This window comes from Elephantulus edwardii, unplaced genomic scaffold (genome assembly GCF_000299155.1).
Source record: "Elephantulus edwardii isolate Elephantulus edwardi_28Jun2011 unplaced genomic scaffold, EleEdw1.0 scaffold00284, whole genome shotgun sequence".
NCBI classification, from domain to species: domain Eukaryota; kingdom Metazoa; phylum Chordata; class Mammalia; order Macroscelidea; family Macroscelididae; genus Elephantulus; species Elephantulus edwardii.
This window is the reverse complement of record NW_006400034.1, coordinates 3,238,713-3,249,482: the sequence shown is the minus strand read 5'-3', so window position 1 is coordinate 3,249,482 and position 10,770 is coordinate 3,238,713. Positions and strand designations below refer to the sequence as shown.

At 45.9% G+C, this 10,770-nt stretch overlaps 1 protein-coding gene across 1 annotated transcript in view; it reads left to right on the top strand.

The window, feature by feature from the left end:
• OSBP (oxysterol binding protein) overlaps nt 1-10,770 on the top strand; it is a 28,086-nt gene that overhangs the window by 304 nt on the left and 17,012 nt on the right. Inside the window, exons 2-4 of the mRNA XM_006900486.1 lie at nt 3-126; nt 6,634-6,842; nt 8,496-8,746. Coding sequence (XP_006900548.1) covers nt 3-126; nt 6,634-6,842; nt 8,496-8,746 — 584 coding nt within the window. The remainder of the gene's footprint in view (nt 1-2; nt 127-6,633; nt 6,843-8,495; nt 8,747-10,770) is intronic.

Here is a 10,770-nt window from a genome sequence, read left to right as displayed (position 1 = left end):
TGGCTCGGGCACTGGAGGCTCCTCCGGCTCCGCTCGCGAAGGCTGGCTCTTCAAATGGACCAATTATATCAAAGGCTACCAGCGGCGGTGGTTCGTGCTCAGCAACGGGCTCCTGAGCTACTACAGGTAACTGCTTCCGGGGCGCCGCTCCGCACCCGGCAGCCCCAGCCCCGCGGCCAAGGTCGCCCCGGGCCCGCTCGCATCACTTGTGCGCGTTGACAGCCCACCAGCCTGCAGAGCCCCGGCGCGCGCCGCTCCGCCTGGGCTGCCCTGCCTTGCCTGGGGCCCCTGGCCTCTCTCGGGTCTGGATCGCATCTCCTCTTCCATTGTGTCACTCCCAGCACACAGGGGACACTTGTTCGTGCTGCACGGAAGGCACTGTCTGGGCGCGCACACACACACAGACACACACACACGAGCTCAACTCGGGCACACACACACACACACACACACACACACACACACAAGCTCAACTCGGGCGCTGCTGGCCGGGAACTTGCAGCCAGAGTCCCGAGTCTGTAGGTGTCGCGCCCAGGATCCCCAACACAAGGTTGATTGGGAGCCCTCGATGTACCCACCTTTGCACCCTCCTCCGCAGTTCAGGCCCACGGACCCAGCAGCAGCGTGGCTTCTCCATTCGCTTCCCGTCTTGCCTTTCTCGCCAAGACTTGCCTGCCTTCCTGCCTTTCGGAGCGCCTCGAATGCCAGCGTGCACGCCCCTGTTCTCTTCTTTCCCTGCTTGCATCGCCTCGCCTCACTGGCACTGTTAAGGCGCTCTTCTGGGGAAGCCTTTCTGAGATCCCTTCTGGAGGTTGACGCTCTAGGGTCGTGAAAACATCCGTGTCTTTTTGGCGTGGTCGTTTCTCCTGCACTGGGTTTACTTGGAATGTTTGTGATGATTCACAGTGGAGCCCGTTGGTAGAGTGCAAGGTCCTTTTGACCACTCATGTTACTATAGATAGAAGTTCATTTCCCTTGGGGACAGGACATAAACATTTCCCCCAGGGCTGGACTGCTTGGGTTTTCTCATTGATGGTTGACACCCCCCCCCCCCCAAATTATGAATGCCTGATTTGGGGACACTTCTTCCTGTCCCCTTTACTCTAAAATAAAGTTGTCTTCACTTTGGAATAATACAACTCTGGGGGGGGGGGGACCCAACCCACTGCCCCTGGTCAGTTTGACCCTGAACACCCCCCCCCCTTTGCAACAGACTCATCACCACAGTCACCTTCTCTCTGCTGCACATGTACTTTTAAAATCGTAGATAAGGGTCCAAACCTTTTCTTCCGCGAAAATCAAACCTAACCCAACCCACTGGCAGGGAGTTGAATCTGACGGTAGCAACATTATGGGGCAGAATAGACCTGCCCCGGGATTTCCAAGGCTGTGTTCTGCAAAGAAGGGGGCTGCATGCCACGTCAGTCTCCCGGGGAGTGGCTGGTGGGTTCAAATGGACAGTCTTTCTGTTGGCAACCAAATGCTTCCACTTGGGCTTCTCTTGCTCTTTCTTTTCTCTTTCTTGTGCTCTGTATAGAAGCAGGCTGCCTTCCACATGTGTCTCCCGTGGAGGGACGGGTGTTTTCACACTGCCAGTCTTTCCGTTAGTGACCAGGTGCTTAATCACTGTGTCACCTGGGCCACTCTTGCTCTAACCACAACCCAAGTTGATTACCATCCAGTCGAGTCCAAATCAGAGTGGCCCTCGCATGGAGTTTCTGAGGCTGTGAACCTTTGGGCAAACCCATGAGCCCAACTGCACATCTTTCTTTGGTGAGGTGGCTGGTAGGTTTGAAATGCCAACCTTTTGTTTGTTTGTTTCCTTTATTGTTTACTTAATTACTGTTTTCTACTAGGCTCCGAACCGCCAACCTTTTAATGCCAGCAACCCATTACCTAAATGCACTAGATCACCAGGGCCCCTTCTTCTTTTTTTTTTTAATTTTAATTTTATTTTATTTTTACTGTGTGTGTGTGTGTGTGTGTGTGTGTGTGTGTGTCTGCGCGCGCATACCGTCAAATCAGATTTGACTGGTACAGGAGAAGATCGTTCCTCCTCCAGCAAAGCATCTGGTGGATTTGAACCGGTCACCTCTCAGATTGCAGTGCAGCTTCTTGCCACTAGGCCACCGGAGCTCGCTCAGGGCCCCTTCTTAAGCTAGAGTAAATCTAAGAACAGTATGCTTCTGTTTCACTTAACCTGCAAATTTGACTTAAGGTGCACTTAAGAACGGCTCCAGTTCACAACCTAGGAACCCTGTATAGTGTTTCCTTGACTCCCAGCAACAACCCTAGAGTTAGGCAATAGTTGCATCTTAATGTTTGGAAACAGAGACCACATTGGTGACTTTCCCAAGGTCCTGGTGGAGTCGGGGTCTGAAACGAGTTCTGTTTGTACCCGCTAACCTAAAACTCAAGTTAATGTTGCATGAACCACATAGAAAGGTAATTATTTCCAATAGATAAGTTTATGGGTTGTGATGACATGTACATTTTATTCAAAATGTGTGAAGGTCTCCCTTGTGCAGGAGATTATGTAATAGAGGTGTTTAGAAATCTTTTTCTGAAGAAAATGTATTTAGAAATTTGAGGCTTAAAATGCTGATGTTAAAAGTAGCTCAGCTGGATCTCTATCACTAGTAAAGTTAGAGGTGAATGACCCCTTTACTTACACGCAACATACCACATCTGCTTTCCAGGATGTTGTGTGTGGTGGGGTGGGGGAACTAGAGATGGGAGTCAGAGGTCTCGAAATGGGACCACGCATCAGGCTTCTGACCAAAAAATGCCTGTGATTACTGGCAGTCTCGAGTTATGAGTGAGATTCATTTTAACTGTCTTTAAGAAAGTTCAGTCAAAGTTGTCCATAAGTTAGAACAGGTGCATAACAGTTCTCATTTAGCCTTTTCAGTGGTTTCAGACCTGCATGTATAACAAATGAAGGTGACAATGATGAAGAATTTGTGTAGGGTAGAATTTGTTCCATCATTTCGAAGGAGGGCAAAGCTGGATATTGATAACACAATGGATTCTTATTGTATATGTAACATTAAGTGTGAACAGTTGCATCTTGTATTCATAATTTAATTATAACCCTTTCTAACTACTCATTCAGGTCTTTCGGATTAATCTAATCACAAATCTGAAATTTTCATTTGTTCCAAAGGCCAGCTTTTTTTACGACTCTGTACTTACATGTTATCATTGATTAACCGTCATTACAATGTTTACTTGATTCATATCCTCACTTGGCCCATATGTTAATATTAGCACTGGTGCCCCATTCTCAAAAGTTATGTTCTGTTGAGAACCTGAGTGTGTGTGTCCATTCTGCTTGATCGAGGTTCTTATGTAGGCCACTTGATCGATCAGTACCTCTCATGATCAGTATTGATCTTGATCTTTTTATATGTTTATATGCTTTTCTCTTGAAGTACCTGTAACCACTTTAACTTCGCTCTCATGAAAGCAGGTGGTACCTGTCTGACTACAGATAAAACTCCCAAAGCACACTGAGCCACATGTTGGGAAATATGCCATTTGGCCTTGTCCTGCCAGCTGAGATGGTACCACCCACAAAGCAACCAAACAGCAGGCTCCTGAGTTACCAAGTTCATGGGTTACCCTCCGAATCACATTCCAGCACTTCCTGCTAATGAAAATTGTGGTTTATTCTCGGTGGGGTTTTATTGGTCTATCATCTCACCCCTGGAATTCCGTAGGCATATTGCCATCTTCATGACTTTATATCCTTCAAAACCTACAGTCTCTTATGTATGGCCTTTCAGAATACTGCCTGTCTTTTCAGTGAATCATGTCTTTCCCAAACCCACCCCCAGGTGAACTTTCCTAATAGTCCTTGACAGGTCACTCCCTTCTTTTTAACTGTCCTACTCTTAGGCATCCAGATATGCCCCTTTTCTTAAAATCTTACAAAGATTCCACAGTCTTCTCATAACAGGCCATAGCATTAATTTTCTTGGCCTGCTTCTAGAGATTGAATTACTGTTTTGTCTGACTTTTTTCAGGGAGCAATTTTCTAGCCAGGACATATATGGATTGAATTATTTTCTCTTCTCCCTCTGCCCCTGCAACATGCATTGTGAATCATAACTTCTGTCTTGTGATTAGAATCCCATTTGTAAAAGGGTGGTGACTTAGTGGTAAGGAATTGCCTTGCCAACCCAAAAATTCTCCGTTCAGATCTACCTGTTGCCCCGTAGGAGAAAGATGGGCAATCTCCTCCTGTGCAGTTTACAGCCTCTGCAAACCCACTGTAGTGTCAGCCATGTGTCAGTTTGACTTGGTACATAACAAGAACATGTTAATGAAGCAAGCTTAGTATGGGGTATATCTAGACAATCTCTTGACATATGAAAGGTTACAAGCAAATTAGAAGCAGAGATGGAGGAAGAGAGACTCCAAGCTTTGAGGGGTTTCCCCAGGAAAAGAAGCTCAAAAAGACACCAGAAAGCAAGCCAGCTCTCGAATTCAGAGTTCTAGCTTCCTACTGTATGAGACCTGTGTAGAGTTGCTCTGCTAACTTATAGCTGGTTTGCATCCTGTGGTGGCTCCCGTCTCCTCCTGTGAGATTTACAGCCGCAGAAACCCAGCGGAGGGCCAGGTCCCAGTCACTTCTGTCCTGACAGCAGGGCGCTTGAGTTTAAACTGAGACATTTCTGTTTGTTAAACTCTCTGCTTGTGGTGTTTCTGTTCTGGCAGTCCTAGATAAGTGCGGCCGAACGAGGACGTTCCTCTACAGCCCACCAGGGCCTTAGTCTCGAGCCGGCACCCTCAGGTCAGACCCTGACCTCCCAAAGTGTGAGCAAATAAATTTGTCGTTGTAAAGCCATCTCCTTGTGGTACTTCTGTTATGTTGTCAGGTGCTGTCAAGGCACCTACCACTCTTTGTTGCCGTCACTGTGTCAATAACTAAGAAAACCACCTCATGCTGCAGTGTCAGCAAAACCTGCACTCCAGACCTTCGTGTCTCCAACTCACACACTAAACGCTCATGACCATGTGTCCACCTCTGAGCCCAACTCTGCCTTACGCCCAGGTTCCCTTAGTGTTTTTCAAACTGCTGCAGACTTTTTGTGATCTGAGAAACTTTCTTTAGTTCAAGAAGATTACCCAGGTTGGAGGCTGTCAGGAAATAATTCATGAAAAGTGTCTACATGGTGGAATGTGGTGGGGAGTCGGGGTCCACACTGGGAGGAGAAAGGTAGAGAGGGCTGGCCCGCCGGCTGTGTGTCTAATACAGCCTGCATTATTCATAAGGTAACTGAAGCTGGGCTGTGGGGTCGGGAAGGAGATTAGAGTAGAAAACACCCCAAGACTCATGTTACAGTGTGGCAGGTGCGAGGGTGGAAAATGGCCCACTCCGTTGAGACCCCCGGGGCTGTGCTGTGTCATTCATTTGTCCATTTGTGGAAGAAGACCAGTGCCATGTGGAAAGTCAAACAGCAACAAATCTGCTCTCCCTAGCCCAGTAAACAGACTCTCAAGGGGTGTGTGTCATGTCTGGCATGCAGGCCTTCTGGACCTGCCAGGTGCACTCGGTCTCTTGGCTCCAGTGAAAGGGAAATGGCTCTGCTTTGTGCTGTGGCGGTTGGCAGAGGACTTTGACCTCTTCGTGTTCCAAGTTGGGCTGGGAAAAGTTTGGTCTCGATATGCAAGTCCCTAAGCATGACCAGGAGGTGGTTGGGTCATTGGTTCACATTGACCCTGACAACAGTAAATTGTGTCAGAAGCCTGAGCCACTTACAGCTTGTTGCCACCAAAGAGTTCAGTAAAGTTCAGAAGTCAATTTATTAATAGAACTGTCAATCAGTAGAGATCAAGAACATTTTGACACCTAGTCCTCTGAGAAGGGACCTGCTGAATTGCAGCTGTCTATTAATAGATGGCTTAGGAGTTCCCACCGATGGTAGTGAGTGGACCTCAGGCAAGAACATAGTCCAGAAAGATGATAAAGCCTGTGTTTCTTTCAAAATTCCATGTTTACTACCTCAGGAATACATCTGCTTAGTCCTGCTTCATGACCATCATGACCATAGGCAGTATGTTGTACGCATAAACAAAATAATTCCAAGTGTGTGCGACAGTTCTCATCTAGGGTCAGTTACAGTGAAAGAATGGTTCAATATATGTTAAGAAGAATTGTCCTTATGGAAAAGAAAATTTTGGAATTTGTAAATTATTACTTTGTAATATAACTTCAAGTTTTTTTTCAAGTGAAAAAGTAATTCCCATCTGCCAGGAAACATGGGGGAACCGTTTTCAGGGTGGTGGAATTGCCCTACATTGTTGTGGTAATAACTCCAGAGTGGCTTTACTTTTGCCTGAATCGCTGCCTATTTAAAATGGGTGTACGGCCTCTATAAAGCCTATTTGTAAAAGGGTGAGAGGAGCCTTGGGGCAACAAAATGCAAAACAAGTAGGAAAGGATATGCCTACCAGTCTTTCCTTGAATTTTACAGAGCCAGTTGAGGAAAATAGCACAGGAACCTGTTGGTTCCAAAGGCTGCAGTATTTCCAAAGGGCTAAGAGTTAAGAAAAGAAATGGAATGTGATGAAAGGTTAAACTCCTGTCAGCCTTTGAGTTGACCTGTCTTTGTGCTGCTGTTGCAGGTCAAAGGCAGAGATGAGGCACACCTGCCGTGGTACCATCAACCTTGCCACAGCCAACATCACCGTGGAGGACTCCTGCAACTTCATCATTTCCAACGGGGGCGCGCAGACCTACCACCTGAAGGCCAGCTCAGAAGTGGAGCGGCAGCGCTGGGTGACAGCCTTGGAACTGGCCAAGGCCAAAGCCGTGAAGATGCTGGCAGAATCAGGTAGGAACTGAAGTACGGCATGCTGAGGGAACTTTCTGTGTGCCCCTCTTATGTGCGGACTGTTTGTTTTATTATGTTGTTTGAGGATCACTTATGTCCTAGATTTCTCAAGCTTTTACCCATCATACAGTATTTCTCCTAGAGGTGACTTTCTAGTGGAGGTGGACCCAGGGAACAGTGTCTGGAGGCATTTTTGGTTGTCACTGTTGTGTTGTATGGCGAGATGGTGTTTGCATGACTGGTCTCTACCTAATAGAAGCCAGGCGGTGCCTGGACGTTCCCTTATAACCAAGCGTTACCTGATTGGAAAGTCTGGGCTGCCAAGATGGGTTGAGTCTTGTGCTACAGGGTTAACAGGCATGATTTTGCTTGTAGTGTCAATTGACTGTTTTGAAGTTGAGAAATAGTTTTTTATTAATTCAGTAGTTTCTTTGTTTCATTTGATAACCTAACAGTGTAAGGTAAATGTGCTCCTTGGTAGTGGTGGTGTGTGCATTCCAAGAAATTCTGACTCATAGTGAACTGATAGGACAGGCTAAAACTGCCCTAAAGGTTTCCTAGGCTGTCATATGGTCACTAGGGCTTTTCTTCTATGCTGTGGCTGTTAGATTTGAACCACTAAACATTAGCTGCCCAGTACTTACTTGCTGGCCTTAGCCGTTTTGGTATTCTGCCAAAGTCCTTGTTAAACTTTCTATGTAAAATCTTTCATTTGTTACATTAGCTTCTTCAAGAGAAATGGTTGGCTAGTCTCCTGGGAAGTTAAGAGTTCAGTCATACTGTTCTTCTTAATAAGATAGTAACTTACTGAGTTTTGATCTACTGTTTGTGTTCATTATCCCTGCCATGTCTATTTATTAAGAGATGAAAGAAAATTCACTTCTGTGTAAATTATTTGTAACAGGTTGTATTTTGACTGTGTCCCACTTCTCTGTCTAGCAAACAGGGCCTGTCTGTTCATTACTTCTTTTTTAGTGCTGTTAGCTTTCTTCGAGGAAGTGGCGCCGCTAGAAAAGCCTTTGCAGTTACAGAGTGTTAAGTACAGATTGTTAGCGAGAGGCACAGCGTAGCTGTGTTACTTGACTTCTTGTTGGGGCTTTATCACCCTAAGACCTTGTATTGTTTTCTGGGTGACTTCAGTGTCAAATGAGTTCATTAGGAAATTCCTTCGCTTTCCTTTATAAAGGATGTTTTGGGGCCACACGGTGGTAGAACGAGGTGGAGATTTTCTACTTTCCTAGAGGGCCCAGTAGACAATATAGATTCGCATCAGCTCCTTTCTTGGGCTGAATTGAAACTGGCAAGCTAGAGGTGAGAGATGCAATAACTGATTCCCAGGAGCCTTTCCATCTCCAGCCCCTCCTCCAGGTCAGGGGTTATTGCATATTAATGTGCTTCTGAATTACCTGGGAGGCTTGTGAAAGGTGAGGATTTGAGGCCTTCCCTCACACCTGTTGAATCAGAATCTCTGGGATTCAGGCCCAGAAACTGCATCTTTAGGAGCCCCAGAGGTGTTTCTAAGTGGCCTCTGTACCACCCTGTGCAAGCCGCCCATTCAGAATGCCCAGTGTGAGGAGTGTCCGGTTTGGCAGTCGACACAGTTGTCAGGGCTCTGATGCTCAGTCTTGCTTCCTTGCCTTTTCACACCTGCAGATGAATCAGGAGATGAAGAGTCCGTCTCACAGACAGACAAGACAGAGCTGCAGAATACCCTCCGGACCCTCTCCAGCAAAGTGGAGGACCTGAGCACGTGCAATGACTTGATAGCCAAACATGGAACAGCCCTGCAGCGCTCCCTCAGTGAGCTGGAGTCCCTGAAACTGCCTGCTGAGAGCAACGAGAAAATCAAGCAGGTCAACGAGCGGGCTACACTCTTCAGGATAACATCCAATGCCATGATTAACGTACGTGCAGAGGGTGCCTGTAGTGCTTCCTGGTTCTTTTCCAGTTTGCGGTCAGACTCTCCCCAAATGCCCAAAAATGGTAAATCAGGTGAAGCAGAGAATGTGAGGCCCTGCCTTGCTGCTCAGAGGCTTTCATTTACATTGTCCAGTGAACTAGAACAATCTGCACAGATGAAATGCCTCATGCTCAGCGCAGGCCATGGAGGTAGCACGCCGTTGCTCCAGCTGAAGCATGAGTTCCAGCCCCTTCTCTGTGACCAGCAGGCCATCTGATGGCCATGGCATTGACACCCTTGACTTCTCTGGGTAGTATAGATTTTATTTTTTAATCTCACTTTATCTGTTAGGTCTGAAGCTCTTCATCAGTTCTTTCACTCATGTTCTCTGAGCTTTAAGTTGGAGTGTTAATGTATCAGAATACATTCTGCCAGTGTGTTGATGCCTCCTGTGTGAAAGTTGGGGGTAAATTTAATACTACTTAATCCCATGTTTAGTCCCTTGGTTTTAAGGAGCCAGAGCTCCCACCTCCTTAAAACTCCTACATTGGGCGGCGGCTGTTGACTTGCAGAACACTTGAGCTGCTTGGGTGAAAGGCTTCAGGCCAACACAGAGCACTACTGGCAATATTGATGTAGTTCAGACAGTAAATGATAAGGAGGAAATGAATACATGGCTTAAACATGCTGCTTTTTCTCTTCCAGTGACTGATTCTCACCTGGCAGGTTATTTGAACTAAGCTTCCACATAAAAACACTAGAAGGAATTTCATGAGGGAAATGAGAAGAGTGTTCTGTGAGAAAGGGTTTATGCAGCTTGTTGAGGGTTTTTTATGTTTAATTAAATGGGATGAAATTACCTTGCTAGGGCCAGCTTTTCCCTTGTTTAAGGAGTGATATTAAGACTTCTGCTTAAAACTAACTTAATTCACGTGCTTCATTCAGAGAACTTGTGACCATGGGAAAATCTAGACTCACTTAACCCCTTTGTTCCTTGATAAAAGGTTGTGACAGCCTTTATTTTCGTATCGTTTTCTGTGATTTGACACTTTACACAAGGCAGAAAGAAGATAAATTCTCTTTCCCACTTCTAATGGGAAGGAATTGCAGGAAGGTGAAATACCCCCAGGAGAATGCAGCAGATGGGCAGTGATGCCTCTCTCTTGAGTTCATTACGCTTTCTCCATGCTGTGGTGCTGCTGGGTGATGGCGTGTCTGTTTTTCTTCCGGCCCTTTTGTGAAATTTCATCAGTCACACAGGCCAGTAGTAGCAAATATGTATACCTTACATATTACTTCTTAGCTTGAACAACCTAAGAAGCAACTACTGCCTGTATTCACGTTACCTCTTACCATGTCAGTTGAATACACACTCCACTGATCCACTGACAACTTCCCCCTCCCCTTCGCCCTCATTCTGGTTTAAAGATTTGCTAAATAAAACACCTTTTGAAAAGAATAGCCATCTTTGTTCTTGGGGCACTTCTTCCCAAGTTTTAATGTGTCAAATGTGTGTTAAAAGGAGTGTGATTCCTGTGAAGTCAAGGTTAGGTCTTGTTTTCTCATTCTCAATACCTCTGGTGTGCTGCCTGCACTGCGCCTTTAATAGGTGGTTATTGCTGGAAGAGCATTTTTTTTTACTTTTTTTTTTTAAGAGCATTTTTATGCCAGTGTTGTTGCTTTTAAGGTAATGATGGTACAACCTTCAAGTGTTATTTGCATGTTAAAGATGAGCAACAGCTGGATAAACTAATCACCAATTTTATACGGAAAGGAAAGAGACTTGAGATGTGTAAAGCAATATTAAATAACAACAAAGTCAAAGGTCCCATCTTTCCCATCTCTAAACCTCCTGTATGCCACCATAGTCAAAAAGGTTCAGTGACAGGCAAAGACCCGTGGAACAGAATTCAGAACCCAGAGTAAACCCCCTGCCACAAGACAGCTGATCTTCGGCAAAGTCCATTAAACGGGAGAAGAGAAGGTCTCTCTAAAAAAACGGTGCTGGCAAAACTTAATATCCATTTG